Source organism: Oncorhynchus nerka, linkage group LG28 (assembly GCF_034236695.1).
Source record: "Oncorhynchus nerka isolate Pitt River linkage group LG28, Oner_Uvic_2.0, whole genome shotgun sequence".
NCBI classification, from domain to species: Eukaryota; Metazoa; Chordata; class Actinopteri; order Salmoniformes; family Salmonidae; genus Oncorhynchus; species Oncorhynchus nerka.
In genome coordinates this window covers 29,822,937-29,842,839 of record NC_088423.1, presented here as the reverse complement: position 1 = coordinate 29,842,839, position 19,903 = coordinate 29,822,937, and the positions used below count along the sequence as shown (strand labels likewise).

The following is a 19,903-nucleotide window of genomic DNA, read 5'->3' as shown; positions in this document are numbered from 1 at the left end:
TTCTGTTATAATCTCTACCCGGCACAGCCAGAAGAGGACTGGCCACCCCACATAGCCTGGTTCCTCTCTAGGTTTCTTCCTAGGTTTTGGCCTTTCTAGGGAGTTTTTCCTAGCCACCGTGCTTTTACACCTGCATTGTTTGCTGTTTGGGGTTTTAGGCTGGGTTTCTGTACAGCACTTTGAGATATCAGCTGATGTACGAAGGGCTATATAAATACATTTGATTTGATTTGATTTATTGCAAAGCCACATAGTAAGACACACAAACACCAGTATTTATGAAGAGCAAAACAGTAGATTCAATAATGACCATGTAAGAAAAATGGGCTACAATTCATCTATCTTTCACCAAGTAATAAACAGGTAAGTAATAGTCCATCCATCCATTTTTGGTCCATCCATTATATTTCTTCTAGGTAGATATTCTGCTCTGTCCATCTATCATGCACTTGCTTGAAAACTACTGTCTCTCTGAGTGACATGGATTCACATATAACTACATAACTAATCCTTTTATAATCTAATAGGATCTCTGCGTGGATTCATGTAACCTCAACTGTTCCATTTCCATTCGTGTTTTCATCAGCTTGCTTCAGTGGATTGCCACTCTCTCCATCCAGTTCCGCTCTGCAAAGCATGAAAGGTGCAATTAGATGTTACATGGCCATTTGTCCAATTCTGAATACTGATTAAATAATGGGTAACCTTTACTTAAAGCGTATACATATAATACTGTATGACTTGTTATGAGCCGTTGTAAAGAATCGGTTTAAGCCTTGGCATAGGTATAATGCATTATAACTTGTTATAAGCATGTATGAGCCTTCATAAAAATTCAGTTTATGCATTGGCATGGATATAATTAAGCAATAAAGTTCAAGGGGTGTTGTATATTGGCCAGTAACACCATGGCAAAGGGCTGTTCTTATGCACAACGCGAAGTGGAGTGCCTGGATACAGCCCTTAGCCGTGGTATATTGGCCATATACCACAAACCCACAAGATGCCTTATTGCTATTATAAACTGGTTACCAACGTAAATAGAACAGTAAACAAGTATTTCTGTGTCATACCTGTGGTATATTGTCTGATATACACATAGCTGAAATGCTGTTCAGCCAATCAGCATCCAGGACTCAAACTAACTGGTTTAGAGTTATGCAATAAGGCCCCACGGGGATGTGGTATATTTCCAATATACCATGGCTAAAAGGCTGTTCTTAAGCACGACGCAATGCGGAGTGCCTGGATACAGCCCTTAACCGTGGTATATTGGCAATATACCACAAACCCCCGAGGTGCCTTATTGCTATTATAAACTGGTTACAAACGTAATTAGAGCAGTAAAAATAAATTTTTGTTATACCCGTGGTAGACGGTCTGATATACCACGGCTTTTCAGCCAATCAGCATTCAGGGCTCGAACCACCCAGTTTATAATGCTTTATAACTTGTTATAAGCATGTGTGAGCCTTTATAAAGAATTGGTTAAAGCATGGGCATAGGTATAATGTTTACAACTTGTTATAAGCATGCATGAGCCTTTATAATTTCTTATATTCAGGCCCATGGCAAGTTTTACAATGCATTATATAACTGCATTATTTTTTATAAACTGTATTTGTTTCCCCTTTTCTTCACAAGCACTTGATTGTGTCTTATAGGCCCATATGGGCTGGGCACTAAATGGTGTCTGAAACTGAAATAAAATAAATAATCAATCAATCATATACAGTACCTAGATGCTTTAGACACAGTATTACCAAATACAATTCCTGCTCTACCTTGGTTTTTCTATGTCCTCGATGAACTCTGGCAGGCGAACATTGAGTGTTTCTGGGAGGAGCAAAGCCACTAGTCCGGTACCAACAGCCACCAAGGCATATATCACAGCAGGGAGGAGCTCCCACACAACGTCCAATAGGGCGATGAGGGGAGCGATGGACACGCCTAGCCGACCCACAAAAGAGGTGTAGCCAACGCCGTTCTGCCTGAGGGACCAAGCAAAAAAGTAATTTAGAGTTCAAAAGAGGACAGATTTGTGCAAAAAATTATGATAATCTGTCAGTATAATTACATTGGAAACTTCACTTCAACAATGTGTGTTATAAGGAGGCAATAACATTACAGAATGTTTAGATATCATTTTTTGTGTAGAACAGAGTTGATTGTCTGTCAAGTAGGAGTCGTGTTAGCTCTATTTGTTACATTTCTATCTGCAACATTGTGAAAGACATTTCACCTCACTGAATGCACACCAAGACTACAGGTGATTACATTAAGTGAACACTATGTGATATGGTAGTTTATTGGTCACTCACCGAACTACTGTTGGGTAGAGCTCAGTGGTATAAAGGAACATTATTGTGAAGGATGCTTCAGACAGGCCTTTCCCAAAAAGACCCACGATGGTACGAAACACCCACAAACCTAAGTGAAAATATGAAAACATGGATGACTGAATCTAAGGCTAACAACTCAAAAATACCCCCCAGGGCTCAAAATGCAAGTGCACAAAGAAAACAAACTGCGTCGATGGCATACGTTCCACAAGAAACTCAAATTGTAAGTAAGTAGGTAAGTAAGTAAAACATAAGTAAAGTGAAAACCCATTATTTGCTAACAATATCTTTCAGGAACCAACAAATACCTTGAGGAACAAATATGTTGATGAAGACACAGGTTCCAGTCAAAAGCAATGTCCCAACCTGTCCAGGTTTTCGGCCAAACTTGTTCAAGAAATAATAGACCATAATCTTTCCAGGCAACTCGATGGCAGCATATATGAACTGTGTGAAGTAGACATTCATGCCAAACCCAGTGATGTTCAAGCTGATGCCGTAGTATGTAAATGCAACTCCATACCTACAGGTCGAAGAAAATAAGAAACTTAAGAACAAAAATACTTCTAAAGGATATACATGTAACATTTCCACCTTCAACTAGAGCCAAATCAGTGGCGGCTGCTGATAGGAGAAAGGCTCATAATAATGGCCTATGATATCAAACACCTTGAACCCATTTGTTTGATGTATTTGATATCATTCCACCAATTCCGCTCCAGTCATTACTACGAGCCCGTTCACCCCAATTAAGGTGCCACCAACCTCCTGTGGATGGCCCAATGGATGGCCAAATTGATTATGATAAGGTAAGAAGCAGTACTAAGCCATTTTAGGCGTTTCTATTTCTGTGTCCTTTAAGAACCTTGAAGAAATGGAAATGATGACGAAAATAGTACATGTTGCTCCTGTAAATTTGACAGCCAGACAAGTTGGAGAGAAAACATTAAAGGGAAACTCTACTCAAAAATATATTATTTTCATTAGTCCAGTGTTGATACAGTCCCAAAATGTTTTGTATGTCAGCAGTCAAGTTTTCAACATATTGGACTTTCAAGAAGCAAAGTGTCACTGGCCACATTACCGTGATGATGTGTTTTGCATGTGGCCAATGATGTGGGCTAATGAAAAAAATACTAAAAGATTGTTTTTAAGTGGAGTTTCCCTTTTTAAGTGCATTTAAGATTAATTCTATGGCATCAGACCTTGATGAGATCCAAAAGTGTTTTCCCCTACTTACCATAGTATTCCTGTGCAAATGGAAAGTTTCCTTATATTTGGAGTTCTCACAAGGTCCACAAAACCGTACTTCTTCTCCTCATCTTTAACTCTTACTGCATTCGTAAGAGTCTGTGGGCAACCAAAAAAGGCATGTCTGTATACATTTCTAGGTTTATCTTATTTGCTTACCAAGATGGCTCAGAATAGGTTCACCTGGTATTAGTTGGTATAAGGTATTAGTTTCACCATTGTCATGAAGCCACGCATGCTAAAATGAGCAGCATTTTCTGAGTATGGTGTCGATATTAGGACAGTGTAAGGGGTGCGTAACTGGTGTCAGGGAAGTCACACACAGGAGAGCAGAACTAGGTAATAGTCGGAGCAGTTTAATTGCAAAACCAACAGCATAAAGAATAACAAACATGGGTACAACACCCATCGCACACCAGTAAACATGTGCACTTACAACAAACAATTCCCCACAAAGACGACCAAGCACCCTGCGCACCAGGGACACATGCTGGCGCATGTAGCGGAGTATATCAGAATGTCATCAATTTATACCACTAACCTCTGCCCGTGCATGTCCCTGAAAATCTCATCTACAAAGGCTTGGAAGACTGATGGAGCATTCATCAACCCGTATGGCATGACGAGGTACTCATAATGCCCTGAGGTAGTACTGAAAGCAGTCTTCCACTCGTCTCCCTCCCAGACACGCACCAGGTTGTAAGCGCTCCTGAGATCTAGTTTGGTGAAGAAGCGCGCCCCGTGCATTGACTCAATCGCTGTGGCTATGAGCGGTAGCAGGTAACTGTACCTCACAGTGATCTGGTTTAGACCTCGATAGTCAATACACGGGCGCAGACCTCCCTCCTTCTTCTTCACAAAAAAGAAACTTGAGGGTGAAGTGGAGGACCTAATGTACCCCTGACGCAGGGATTCGGAGACATGTTTCCATAGCCGCCGTCTCCCGCTGTGACAGGGGATACACGTGACTCCTGGGAAGTGCGGCGTCTACTAGGAGATTTATCGCACAATCCCCCTGTCGATGGAGTGGTAATTGAGCCAAATCGGCATATTCTGGGGGGATGTGCACAGTGGAGACCTGGTCTGGACTTTCCACCGTAGTCGCACCATCGGAAACCCCTAAACATCTCCCCGAGCACTCTCGCGACCATCCCGTGAGAGCCCTCCGTTTCCAGTGGGGAAACAGTGGGGTCATGACAGGCTAACCAGGGTAGGCCTAGCACCATGGGAAACGCAGGAGAGTCAATGAGGAAGAGACTGATTCTCTCCTTGTGAACCACCTGAGTCACCATGCCCAGGGGAGCGGTGGCCTCCCTAATCAACCCTGACCCTAATGGTCGACTGTCTATGGTGTGAACAGGGAAGGGCACATTCACGGGAACAATGGGGATCCCTAAACTATGGGCGAACGATCGGTCTATAAAACTCCCAGCCGCGCCTGAATTGAAGAGCGCCTTATGCTGGGAATGCGGGGAAAACTCAGAAAAAGTGACATGGACCCGACAGACCCTGCTCTGGACGTCCGTGGGTAGCCAGCAGGTTATCCAACCGAATGGACAGGTCCACCAGCTGGTCGAAGGTGAGGGTGATGTCCCTGCAGGCCAACTCCCGACGGACGTCCTCGCGCAAACTACAGCAATAGTGGTCGATCAGGGCCCTGTCGTTCCATCCCGCGCCGGTGGCCAGGGTCCAAAGGTCCATGGCGAACTCCTGAGCGCTCCTCGTCCCCTGCCTCAGATGGTAGAGATGTTCCCCCGCCGCTCTACCCTCCGGCGGGTGGTCGAAGACTGCCTGGAAACGGCGGGTGAAATCCTCTAAATGGTCCAGCGCCACATCTCCTTCTCCCCACACGGCATTGGCCCACTCCAGGGCTTTCCCTGAGAGGCACAAGACGAGTGTGGACACTCTCTCACGGCCCGAAGGAGCCGGGGTGAGCGGTTGACAGGTAGAGATCTAGCTGCAATAGGAAACCCTGGCAGCGTGCAGCCGTCCCGTCGTACTCCCGGGGAAGGGCGAGACGAATCCCACTGGGACCGGGTGAAGAGGAGGCGAGTGGTGGATGCCCTGGTTGTGCTGGTGGAGGCGCTGGATGAACTCCCTGTCTCTCCCAGCGATCTATGTTTTGGACGACTCGGTCCATGGCGGTGCCGAGATGGTGGATCATTGCTGCTTGCTCATGGATGCACTCCTCAACCCCTATACTAGGGGCACCTGCTCCTGCTGACTCCATTTTCAAGGTGGGGAATTCTGTAAGGCGTGCGTAACTGGTGGCAGGGAAGTCACACGCAGTAGAGCAGAACTAGGTAATAGCAGGAGCAGTTTAATTGCAAAACCAACGGCATAAAGAATAACAAACATGGGCACAACACCCATCGCGCACCAGTAAACATGTGCACAAGCACTTACAACAAACAATTCCCCACAAAGACATGGGGGGGAACAGAGGGTTAAATACATAACAATTAATGAGGGAAATGAAAACCAGGTGTGTAAGAAAACAAGACAAAACAAATGGAAAATGAAAAGGGGATTGACGATGGCTAGAAGACCGGCGACGCCGACAGCCAAACGCTGCCTGAACAAGGAGAGGAGCCAGACTTCGGTGGAAGTCGTGACAGACAGTCTCAGTCTCAGCAGGACTTGTGATTAAAAGATGCCCTGTTGAGACTAAGGCTATCCTAACATGATACCACATATGTGAGCATTAAATGTACCTGTGGTGTGATCTCAGCCATACACTTGGATCTGTTGTTCATCTTGGCACATTTCTCCAGGTAGAAATGGGCTTTTTCTTTTTCTCCATTCGCTAAGAGCCACCTAGCAGACTCTGGAAGCCACCTGCAATGGCACAGATCCCTGTTGACACCAGGCAAGGCCACCAGATGGTCTCTAACAATAATGTTATGTTGTTAGAAACCTTTCCTTTTAGTAGATATATATACCCTTAGTAATAGTAAGGTCTGACTTCACCATTACATCCACAAACATTTCAACAAGTTTTACCTTTACATGTTTTACCACCGGACAAGTTTTAACATTGAACTCATCAAACCAAGTATAACACATAACATCAAAGTAAAATGGGTTGTGTACCACCAGGTAATGACAGCCAAGACAAGAGGCGAGGTAACTGCTATGGTCAGCCACCTCCAGTCGTTCACAAAGTATGCAATGCTAGCTAGCAGCATGTTTCCACCTGTCCAATCCAGGCTTACTATCACTCCAGCAAATGTCCTGTGTTGAATGTCAAACCATTCCACACCTGTAGATATGTCCAAGAAAGAGAGTTTAGAATTAATTATATTTGAATGTTAAAGTAAATACCGATTTTTATGCTAACACTTACATATAATGTAAAGCAACTGATGTTGATACCAAGCAACCATTTTTTTGTGTTTACTTTCAGATTTGTCTCAACATAATTTGCAGAGTGCCTCTACAGTCAAAGTTCATGTTGAACAAGTTGAATATTCATAGAAGCTACAGCAGGAACAGAAAAGATCATTCAGTCATGCAATATATCACTAAATCAATCATCAACCTTTTAATATGAATAATTTATGAAATCCCAGTGTATTTCATTTAACCCAAAATTGAACCAAGATCAATTCCCTTGAGGTCTAAAACCTTTTATAGAGGGAGACTATAATAGCATTATACATTTTACCAGACACTCTTGTCAAGAGCATTTACAGGAGCTATTAAGATTAAGTGCCTTGCTCAAGATTTTTCACTTAGTCGGCTCTGGGATTTTAACCAGTGACCTTTCAGTTACTGGCACAACGCTCTTAATTGCTAGGCTACCTGTATAACACTTTAATATGTATAACACGATACAATACAAAGCGCAATCAGGGACTAACTCACTGAGTACAATGGAGATTATGCTTATTCCAGATAGTGTCACTCCGGTGAAAAATCTCATGATACAAAACATGACATAGGAGGTGGAGAAGGCACTGGTAAAAGCAAACACCATAGTTGCTAGGTAAGCCACCATCAGCATTGCCCTCCGGCCGAATCTGTTCAGAGAAAAATAAAATATTATAAAGGCAATTATCAGTACAGTATATCATAATGTAGTGTTGCCATATTTCTATACACAATGCAGCTAAGTGAAACACAACAATATGGTATTAAACACTAGACACTATCAGAATATTTCATTTCTGTAAAGGATTCAATTGAACACCAAAGTCTGGACCTAATATAGTGTATAAGAGGTCATGCAAGAAGTTTTGTAATGGTTCCTATGTTGTATGAAATAAAGATTTGTTGGTCCATGGTGTGTAATGAGGATCCAGACACTGCACTTGACATATTTATGAAATTGCTTAATCCAGTTACTAATAAGCATGCCCCGTTTACATTTTTTTTTATTGTGAAAACAGTTAAATCCCTGTGGATTGATGAGGAATTGAAAAATTGTATGGTTGAGAGGGATGAGGCAAAAGGAATGGCAAATAAGTCTGGCTGCACAACCGATTGGAAAACGTAATGCAAATTGAGAAATCATCTGACTAAACTGAATAAAAAGAAGAAACTAAAAGAGGAAAAGAGGAATGATATAAAGCTTTGGAGCACCTTAATTGTCATTTTGGGTAGAAAGGCAAACTCAGCTCCATCATTCATTAAATCAGATGGCTCATTCATCACAAAACCCACTGATATTGCCAATTCCTTTAATGATTGTTCATTGGCAAGATTAGAAAACTTCAGCATGACATGCCAGCAACAAATTCTAACACTACACATACAAGTAGAACTGATCAAATTATGAAAGACAAGCATTGAAGTCCGTAAAGTGAGTGTAGAAGAGATGAAAAAATTATTGCTGTCTATCAAAAATGACAAGCCAGCGGGGTCTGACAACTCGGATGGAAAATTACTGAGAATAATAGCAAATGATATTGCCTCTCCGATTTGCTAGAGGGCTCCCGAGTGGCGCAGCAGTCTAAGGCACTGCATCTCAGTGCTGGAGTCTTAACTACAGACCCTGGTTCAATTCCAGGCTGTATTAAAACTGGCTGTGATTGGGAGTCCCATAATGCGGCACACAATTGGCCCAGTGTCGTTAGGGTTTGGCTGGAGTAGGCAGTCATTGTAAATAAGAATTTGTTCTTAATTGACTTGTCTGGCTAAAAAATACAGTTGAAGTTTACATACACCTTAGCCAAATACATCTGGAATTGTGATACAGTGAGTTATAGGTGAAATAATCTGTCTTTAAACAATTGTCCAACCTTAGTGCATGTAAACTTCTGACTTAAACTGTATGGTTTACATACACTTAGGTTGGAGTCATTAAACACATTTTTCAACCACTCCACAAAATTATTGTTAACAAACTATAGTTTTGGCAATTCGGTTAGGACATCTACTTTGTGCATGACACAAGTAATTTTTCCAAAAATTATTTGCAGACAGATTATTTCACTTATTATTCACTGTATCACAATTCCAGTGGGCCAGAAGTTGACGTACACTAAGTTGACTGTGCCTTTAAACAGCTTGGAAAATTCCAGAAAATGATGTCATGGCTTTAAAAGCTTTTGATAGGCTAATTGGCATAATTTGAGTCAATTGGAGGTGTACCTGTGGATATATTTCAAGGCCTACCTTCAAATGCAGTGCCTCTTTGCTTAACATCATGGGAAAATCAAAAGAAATCATCCAAGACCTCAGAAAATAAATTGTAGACCACAAATTTCCAAACGCCTGAAGGTACCACGTTCGTCTGTCCAAACAATTGTACACAAGTAAATAACACATTGGGACAACGCAGTCGTCATACAGCTCAGGAAGGAGACGCGTTCTGTCTCCTAGAGATGAACCTACTTTGGTGCGAAAAGTGCGAATCAATCCCAGAACAACAGCAAAGGACCTTGTGATGATGCTGGAGGAAAAAAGTACAAAAGTATCTATATCCACAGCAACCTGAAAAGCGGCTCAGCAAGGAAGAAGCCACTGCTCCAAAACCACTGCTCTAACAAAGAGCCACTGCTCTAAAAAAGCCAGACTATGGTTTGCAACTGCACATGGGGACAAAGATCGTACTTTTTGGAGAAATGTCCTCTGGTCTGATGAAACAAAACTAGAGCTGTTTGGCCATAATGACCATCGTTATGTTTGGAGGAAAAAGAGGAAGGCTTGCAAGCCGAAGAACACCATCCCAACGTGAAGCACAGGGGTGGCAGCATCATGTTGTGGGGGTGCTTTGCTGCAGGAGGGACTGAAGCAACATCTCAACACATCAGTCAGGAAGTTAAAGCTTGGTCGCAGATGGGTCTTCCAAATGGACAATTACCCCAAGCATACTTCCAAAGTTGTGGCAAAATGGCTTAAGGTCAACAAAGTCAAAGTATTGGAGTGGCCATCACAAAGCCCTGACCTCAATCCTATAGAAAATTTGTGGGCAGAACTTAAAAAGCGTGTGCGAGCAAGGAGGCCTACAAATCTGACTCAGTTACACCAGCTCGGTCAGGAGGAATGGGCCAAAATTCACCCAACTTATTGTAGGAAGCTTGTGGAAGGCTACCCGAAACGTTTGACCCAAGTTAAACAATTTAAAGGCAATGCTACCAAATACTAATTCAGTGTATGTAAACGTCTGACCCACTGGAAATGTGATGAAAGAAATAAAAGCTGAAATAAATCATTCTCACTACTATTATTCTGACATTTCACATTCTTAAAATAACGTGGTTATCCTAACTGACCTAAGACAGGGAATTTTTACTAGGATTACATTTCAGAAATTGTGAAAAACTGAATTTAAATGTATTTGGCTAAGGTGTATGTAAACTTCTGACTTCAACTGTATATCTTCAATCTAAGCCAACTAGAAAGTGTGTTCTGTCAGGCCTGGAAGGAAGCAAAAGTAATACCACTACCCAAGTAGTGTCTCAAATAGCCAACCAACCAGCCTGTTACCAACCCTTAGTAAGCATTTGGGAAAAATTGTGTTTGACCAGATACAATGCTATTTTACTGTAAACAAATTGACAACAGACTTTCAGCATGCTTATAAGGAAGAACATTCAACAAGGACAGCACTTACACAAATAATAGGCTGAGAGATATTGCTGTTTTGTTAGACTTCAGTGCGGCTTTGACATTACCGATCATAGTCTACTGCAGGAAAAATGTATGTGTTATGATTTTACACCCCTTGCTATATTGGATAAAGAGTTACCTGTCTAACAGAACGCAGAGGGTGTTCTTTGATGGAAGCCTCTCCAACATAATCCAGCTAGAATCAGGATTTCCCCAGGGCAGCTGTCTAGGCCCCTTACTTTTTTCAATCTTTATTAATGACATGCCACTGGCCTTGAGTAAAGTCAGTGTGTCTATGTATACGGATGACTCAACACTATACATGTCAGCTGCTACAGTGAGTGAAATCACTGCAATACTTAACAAAGAGCCGCAGTTTGTTTCAGAAGGGTGGCAAAATAAGTTAGTCCTAAAAATATTTAAAAAATTAAACTAAGAGCATTGCATTTGGGACAAATCATTCACTAAACCCTAAACCTCAACTACATTTTGTAATACATTTTGTGGAAATTGAGCAAGTTGATGTGACTGTCATGATCAAAACATACAATAGTAGCTAAGATGGGGAGAAGCTGTCGATAATAAAGCGCAGCTCTGCCTTTTTGCAACACTATCAACAAGGCAGGTCCTACAGGCTCTAGTTTGTAGCACCTGGACTACTGTTCAGTCATGTGGTCAGGTGCCACAAATAGGGACCTCTGACAATTACAATTGGTTCAAAACAGGACACAACAGTTGGCCCTTAAAATGTACACGGAGAGCTAATATTAATAATATGTATGTAAATCTCTCATTGCTCAAAGTGGAGGAGCGATTGACTTCATCACAACTTGTTTTTGTAAGAAGTGTTGACATGCTGAATGCACCGAGGTGTCTGTTTAAAATACTAGCACACAGCTCAGACACCCATTCATACCCCAAAAGACGTGCCACCAAAGATCTCTTCACAATCCTCAAGTCAGGAACAGACTATTGGAGGTGCACAGTACTACATAGAGCCATGGCTATATAGAACACTATTCCACATCATGTAACTAATGCAAGCAGTAGAATCATATTTAAATATATAAAAATAAACCTTATGGACATTGAGGACTTTGAAGAGACACACACACAGGCACAGACACGTGTTGAGAGTTAATGAACATCTACAAACTAAACATTGATTTAGGATTTTCCAAATAAAGTGTTACCGATTTATCACTTCAGCACCTCTAATGTGAAAGTTTATGGTACTTGCCTAAAAATAAATGAAGAAAAACATCCCATTTATTGGGATCAAGCTTTCGCTTTATCAGCTGGTACTGTATCTCTGCTTAGGATCAATGAATGGTTAACACAATGCTGATAATTATGTCCTTATCCTACCTTCCAACTTTTATATAACACACATAATTAATTACGAAGAAGAGCAGAGGTGTAGAGAATTGGAATCTTTAATAAATACAAATAGTTTTAACTATGCAGTTATTTTCCAGCCAAAGGAAAGGGACATTGTTTCATGTATTATCAGTAGTTTTAGAATGTTTTTGTATTTATTATGGATCCCCATTAGCTGCTGCCAAGGCCCCTACTCTACTACAGCATATCTTCGACACAAAATCCATGTGTACGTGTGGGTATAGTGCATATGTTATGCTTTTCTAACTTTAGTAGTAGATGTAAGGAGAATCAAGTACTTTTATCTGTCAGATAGAGAGAGGAAAAAACAACAGATGAATGAAGAAATGGCACATTTGACATGTTACCACCTTCCGGAGACACCTGAAACCCCACCTCTTTAAGGAATACCTAGGATAGGATAAAGTAATCCTTCTCACCCCCCTTAAAAGATTTAGATGCACTATTGTAAAGTGGCTGTTCCACTGGATGTCATAAGGTGAACGCACCAATTTGTAAGTCGCTCTGGATAAGAGCGTCTGCTAAATGACTTAAATGGAATGTAAAAATGGAATGTTATTTTGTATGTAATATTAAACATGTGTTTATGTAATATTAAACATGTGTTTATGTAATATTAAACATGAAGCACTGAGATCGACATGCTTGCTGGACTCATTGTGCTGGCATCTTCCTGCGGACCTGCTGCTCCACAGCTGTACTCTCTGATTTGATGAAGGAAAAAAGACTCTGCTTCCCTCATCAGTGTCTCTGTCTCTGTTGAGCGAAGTGCCACAGACACACTTGGGCCCATCAGACAAGCTGCTGCAGAGGTTGGATCGAAGTGCCAGAAGATTCAGTATGCATGCAAAGCCCTCACGCAGTGACTTCAGGAGGACCTGTGCCAACTGTTTTGAAACCGTAGTTGACTGCAAGTCTGCCTCAAGGTTAAGAAGACACTGCACTGGCTGTCAGTTTTTGGAGTTGGTTGATGTGGATTGAAAACGGCTTAAGCAACTTCACAAGCTGCTCTAGCTTGGCCCAGTCACTGGTCAGCCAGTTGGACGGTGTGGATTGTGAACGGCTCCAGCAACTTCACAAGCTGTTCTATCTTGCCCCATTCATGCTCCATGCACACCCTCGAATTTCTTCCCTGTTAGCTACTGATAGCTAGTACAAGCTAGGCCTATTTGAAACGTCAACATTTGATTTCTGCTTAAAGTTTAGAAGAAAACAACTAAAACTAAACATAATTTATGATGTTTTTTTATTTTATTTTAGTTATTTTCTGCATCATAGATAATAGTTTCAGTATAGTTAAGTTTTTCAAATGTTTTTTTCGTTTTAATTTTTTTTCTACTAAATTATTTTTCCAATTTTATTCTTTATTTATTTTCAGTTTTCGTTTACTATAATAACCTTGGTGTGTATACGCAAGTTTGTGTGAAGTAGTAAGGGTCCTTTCTGTATGGTGCATACATACCTGTCACTGAGGAAACCGAATAAAGGAGCCCCACACATTACTCCAATGAAGAAAATGGTGGCTGTCGCTTTGTTCATCCCTTTTCTATCGCATACAAGGTCCCACTTAAAAGAGATCATAACAATAACCCTGGTGTCATGAGTACAACGGAACAGTTACAAAGTGATCAACATGTTCAATGCTTTCCATCTAGAAAGCAAAATAGCTGGAAAAGGAAGAGACTTACCTCTGTAGCCAGAGTGGATTTGAAGGTGCTGTTGTCATATACCCATCCATTCTGACAGGGGACTGTAGCTAGGTCACTGTCATTGGAGTTGGACAGGAGGTGGAACTGGGGTTCTGGGAACATCTTGCAGGAGCTTGGAGTCCCATCTTCCTGTACTGGAATAGTGACAGTCAGTCTCTGCTCCTGGGTCAGATTCCCAAAGACACCCTCATCATCCAGAGCGCTGAGGTCACAGTGGTGAGAGGGCACAGCAGCTATGAAGTTATTCAGTAAGAAGTGACATGGCAGGGTCATGCGAGAGAGGCTCTGAATCAGGACGATCATTGTTTGGAATTTTCCAAATCCATTGATTTCTGAGAGGACATTGTCAAATTTCATTTTGAAAAGCACTTTGGAGTCGCCAGAACCACTCAATAAAGTAGCAGCAACCACCTCTAATGCTGTCTGCAGAGACAATCCTCTAGTCCTCTGCTCTTCTCACAGTTGGTCATTCATTATGTGTGTTATATAAAGGTTGGAAAGTAGGATAAGGACATATTTACCAGTGTAACACGGTTATATTGGTGATTCCCCTTGCCACTTTATTGTTAAGCCAATGGGTTTTTGGTTTGAGTTTTGTCTTGCCTTCACCTACTCAACATGGCATCTTATTGGCTGGTTTGCGTAGCTTGCTTACAAGGGGGGATGTTCCAGTTAGAATCGTCCCAGTGAACAAGCACCAAACCAGCGGTAAGTTGTTGGTTGCAAAGCACTGTACATCAAAGTGATTTTTATACTCTCAAGTGATGATTTAAATGTACAATTTATATCAATTTTTTTGTAAATGTTATTCGAACATAACACATAAGATGCAGCGGTTTTTGGAGAATATTTGTTGTGCATTTTGTTGTAAAGAATTCCCACCAGTACTAGCTAGCAACTTACTGTGTCTGGTGAGGGGGGTTCATATATTTTGTACAGTGCGTGAGTGCAGAGTTGGGTGGTGAGCCGTGCATTGCATGACGTGCAATTTTGTGCTGTTCCTATCAGGTACATTGTTAAACATATTATATTGTAATTGTATTATTTTGGTAACTACCCCAGTGAACAAGCACCAAACCAGCGTGCGTGAGTAAAGAGTTGGATGGTGAGCCGTGCATTGCATGACGTGCAATTTTGTGCTGTTCCTATCAGAATAAATCTCCATGACTGGTGCTACACGTTGGAGTTCCGTGTCGATGACTGATTGTACACAACGGCAAGAAGAGTACTGTTACAGTGGTGCCGTGACCGTTTTTCTGGATCGGATCATCCTTCGCTGGATTTCCATCTCAGAACTTCGCGGTGGTTGCCGTTGAAGAATCAGATAAGACGTTGCTTGTGCAGTTTATGGCGATATCGCATTTCACCACAAGAGGGCGCCACTGCAACGTTTTATTTTCGAAACTGATTATTTATTTTGTGTTACTTGTTTATTTGCAATTCTAATGTATATCTGATATAAGTAGGGTGAGTTTTACCAGTGTACTAGATATAGGTTAGATTTTGACGTGAGGTAAATATATATATATATATATGCACACATATGTTTTGCTATTTACATTTTTATTAGGGTGTTGGTTTCCCATTGTTAAAATGGAAGGTGTTGGGAGAGGTAGGGGTTTCCTGTCATTTAATCTGTCAAATCTGTTGGTAGGTGTTAAGCCAAAATTCCAGTTACTTCTACACCTATGCCTAAACTGGAGGGTTTTGATGATAGTTTACCCATGGACATGCCCAAGGATGTGTATGAAAGAGTTTTGCCAAATACAGGGAGTGGGGAGGTCTCCATGGATTTCATAGCAGACATAGTACAGCAGATTGGTCATTCCATTGGGGAGAACATTGCCTCCTGTTTGGAGTCAAAGGCAATTGTTGGACATGTTGGGGACAATGTTATGGGGAGTGTATGCAGCTCTAGGAGTATGGATGTGTCAGGCCTGAACCTGGTATTGAAGTCTGATATCAGGGAACCGGTGTACTTTCCGGGGGGGTGGCTCTGAAAAGTGCACAGTGCATGAGTGGGAGGATATCGTCATGGTTTACATGCGTAAGAGGGGCGTATCTGTGATGGACCAAGCAGTTGAGGTTATGGGAAGGGCCCGCGATGTTGTTCAAGTTGGAATACGCAGCAATCCCTCCATTGATTTATCTAAAGGCCTGAGTCCCATCTTTGACATACTGAAACAACATTTTAGTGACACTGTTTTTTCAAACATGCCCCTTGCTGACATTTATGCCACATTACGTGTTGAAGACCCATCTCGTGAGCTCACAGTCATGTTCATCAGACATTGCCCTAATGCTGACCTGTCCCTTATCTTTAAGTGCAAGCCATTACAGCAGTGGACCGCTGCAGATGTTCATGAGAGGTTGGATGAATACAGGAGGGAGCGGAGGTACTCTCACTTATCTAAGGTGACCCCAGCCATCACAACAATGAAGCAGGAAGTTGGTGCTGTCATGCCGATCACCATGCCTGCTGTGAGAACCCACATGGAAGTACCCAATATGTTGCCTTACCCAGCCCAGACTATTCAGGGCTCAGCTGAGCTGATAGAACGTTTCCTTGCAATGCTGGAGCGTGTGTTGGAGCAGAGGCCACAACAGTTTGACCATAAGTTCCAAAAAGGGAATAGGAGCAAAGTGAAGTCTAATGGGCCATGTAACGTGCGCGGGGATGCTGGACATGATACTTACTTTCACTGCAGGACCAATCACCTCTGTTCTCTTTGTCATGTAGCTGGCCACGCAAGCTCTCAGTGCCCCAAGGCCGCAGCTCTGAGCACAGCTGGTGGAGTCCCTACAGTAACCACTGCTCAGCTCCCGGAAAACTAGTAGGCCTGCATGTAGAAGGGGAGAGTGTTGGGCCTTTTGTAGAGTCCCCATCAGTGAGAGCTGTTGATTTGGAGTCTGTATATAAAAGTGTTTGTGATGAAATGGAGACTGAGAAGAGTATCATAATGCAGAACACAGAGACTTTCCCCGTATGATGATTTATTCTATGCCAAGGTGTTAATAGGAGGAGAAGTAGAAGTGCATCCATGGCTTGTACCTTGAGCTCTAGGGTCTTACCTGAACTGTTGCATGCAGGAGTGTTGAAGTCCATCATTGAGTCCTACAGAGGTCGTTTTGGTTGGTTGTGGTGGGTTGAAGACGAGGCCTTTGGGAGTATGTGAGCTGGAGATGGAGGTGTACGGATGTAGAGTTGCTGTGCCATGCTGCCAGTCATAAGAAGTGTATGGAAACAAACCTAGGCTCCTGTATATAGCTAGCTATATGGTGGTATTCAAGCTGAGGTTAATCAATAAATCAAATCAAATGTTATTTGTCACATGCACCGAATACAACAGGTGCAGTAGACCTTACAGTGAAATGCTTACTTACAAGTCCTTAATCAACAATGCAGTTAAAAAAAAAAAGAAAGAATAAAAAGTGTGTTAAGAAAGTATTTACTATAATAAGCTGAAGTAAAGAAAATTGTAATTAAGGAGCAACAATAAAATAACAGTAGGGAGGCTATATACCATTACAGAGTCAATGTGCGGGGGCACCGGTTAGTCGAGGTAGTTGAGGTAATGCGTAAATGTAGGTATAGGTAAAGTGACTGCATGGATAGTAAACAGAGAGTAGCAGCAGTGTACAAAGTCTAGCAGCTAGCCTCTGTAGCTAGCTAACAAATCAAATCAAACACCAGTCATCTGGAAGCTAGCTAGCTAACGAACAGGCAAATAATGAAGCTAGACAATAAATATGCTTTAGTTTTGATTAACCAGGTAGCTAGACCAAACTACAATAAGACAAGGTAGCCAGATTTCAGACAGGATTTCTGAGAATTAAGAACAACTAAGACCACAGCTGAGAAAACAAATTGCTTTGTTAAGAAACAGTTAGCTAGTTATGAACCGCATATAGCTTTAGTCAGTGGTTTAACCCCCAACACATGTGTTTATGCAAGTCAGCCATATCAGCTATGTTTTTTTTAAAGGCAGTAAATAAGGCTGAATGAACTGTTTCACTGCCAGACAAGGCTCCGCTGATAGCCAGGTGTAGCAGTGGTAAGATGTGCATTTAATGTATTGTTTAGTGTTGTGTTGTGTAGTGGCTTTGCTGGCGTGTAGTGACTTTGCTGGCGTGTAGTGACTTTGCTGGCGTGTAGTGACTTTGCTGGCATGCATCCCATTTTTATTTTTTTGCTCCACCAGGATTTACATACTAAATTGCCACTGCCTCTGCATAGGGGACCTTATGGACAGCCTGGATTCATGCTAATTCAACCTCTTTCACCCTTACAGTACATTCTTGGAATGTGGTTCCCACCACAATTCCAGCACCGTTTATCCACCACCGGTGGCACCTTAGTTGATGGAACAGGCTCGTGGTAATGACTGGAGCGGAGTAGGTGGATCTATTTCATACTATTCCGCTCCAGATGCCATTCCATTAGTTCCAGACATTAGTATGAGCCCTCCCCTAAGCAGCATCCTGTGGTATCCACCGACTCTTCCACAACATATTATTCCGTATGCACACACTTGCCACGTGGTCAAACCTTTTACATTTAAGACAACAGTCTGTTCATATAAGCTCTCACCGCGTATCTAATATAGGGGAGAATTAGGACGAAAGTAAAATGTTAGTTTTTTCCCCCTTTTTTTTAAATATATTTTTTATTTAACCTTTATTTAACTAGGCAAGTCAGTTAAGATCAATGACGGCCTACCAAAAGGCGAAAGGCCTCTTGCGGAGACGGGGGCTGGGATTAAACATTAAAAAATCAATATAAATATCGGACAAAACACACATCACAACAAGAGTGACAACAAAACACGACGTAAAGAGAGACCCCAGCTAGCAATGAGGAATCGGCCCAGAAGCGGCCTTCTTCTGGGAGGCCGGAACTTATTGAATTGGCCCGGAAACGGGTGTCAGACTCGGCCCGGAATCAAAATGAATGACTGCCCAGAATCGGCCCAAGTACATCGGGCCGTTTCCGTCTACCGGAATTTAGCCTACTTTGCCGGCATCTTACCAGAATCACCCCAGAAGCGGTCCGATGCAAATTTAAATAAATGTATACAAAATTACCCGATTTTAGTCATTTTTAATATGACTATTATACATTTTATACATACAAATTATACCCATCCACAAAAAAGCAGTTTGTGTCAGAGGAAAAACCATACACCTGGTGACTGTCTGTGCATGTGCCTAGCCCACCACAAGAGTCGTTACAGCGCGATAGAACAAGGACATCCCGGCTGGCCAAACCTTCCCCTAACTCGGGCGTTGCCTCATGGGTCTCCCAGTTGCAGCCGACACGGGTCTCAAACCAGCATCTGTGGAAATGCAGTTTGCGATGTGATGCAGTGTCATAGACCACCGCGCCACTCGGGAGGTTCCAGGAGGTTCCAGCCACAAACCAGCCGTACTGCTTCTTAACACAGCGCGCATTCAACCCGGAAGCCAGCCGCACCAATGTGTCGGAGGGTACACCGTGCACCTGGCAACCTTGGCTAGCGCGCACTGCGCCCGGCCCGCCACAGGAGTCGCTGGTGCGCGATGAGACAAGGACATCCCTACCGACCAAGCCCTCCCTAACCCGGACGACGCTAGGCCAATTGTGTGTCGCCCCACGGACCTCCCGGTCTCGGCCGGTTACGACAGAGCCTGGGCGCAAACCCAGGGACTCTGATGGCACAGCTGGCACTGCAGTACAGCGCCCTTAACCACTGCGCCACCCGGGAGGCCCCTTAATTTCAATGTTAACTGTATTTTTTTGATCACAGAAACAATGAGTAAAATATGGAAAAAATAAATGTTGGTAATTTATAAAAAGCAGCCTGTGTAATCATCTGCCAGAGAGTAAACCCAATTGACCTGAGCCCCAAGTAATACACTTGGGCCAGATAACTCACACCGGAATTGGCCCGAGCTCAATCCCCGCATTCTAGCCATAAGTAATACTGCCGAAGGCGGCCCAGTCTCGGACCACATGACTCGGCAGAGTGTGACTCTCAGCCGAGTGCCCCGATTCTCAGCGATAAAACAGTCTAGTTTGAGTGTTTTTGCAGCTTGTTCCAGTCGCTAGCTGTAGCGAATTGAAAAGAGGAGCAACCCAGGGATGTGTGTGCTTTGGGGACCTTT

The 19,903-nt window shown here is 42.6% G+C and overlaps 1 protein-coding gene across 1 annotated transcript; it reads right to left on the bottom strand.

Annotated features, from left to right (window-relative positions):
• Positions 1-215: 215 nt before the first annotated feature.
• On the bottom strand, positions 216-14,231 carry LOC115113104 (solute carrier family 22 member 7-like). The gene is made up of 10 exons (XM_029640352.2): positions 13,739-14,231; positions 13,513-13,616; positions 7,461-7,615; positions 6,687-6,855; positions 6,308-6,431; positions 3,583-3,692; positions 2,651-2,865; positions 2,322-2,430; positions 1,785-1,991; positions 216-627 (listed from the first exon to the last, which is right to left on the bottom strand). The coding sequence occupies exons 1-10, from the start codon at positions 14,114-14,116 to the stop codon at positions 543-545; spliced, it is 1,656 nt and encodes a 551-aa protein (XP_029496212.1). The 5' UTR covers positions 14,117-14,231; the 3' UTR covers positions 216-542.
• Positions 14,232-19,903: the final 5,672 nt, after the last annotated feature.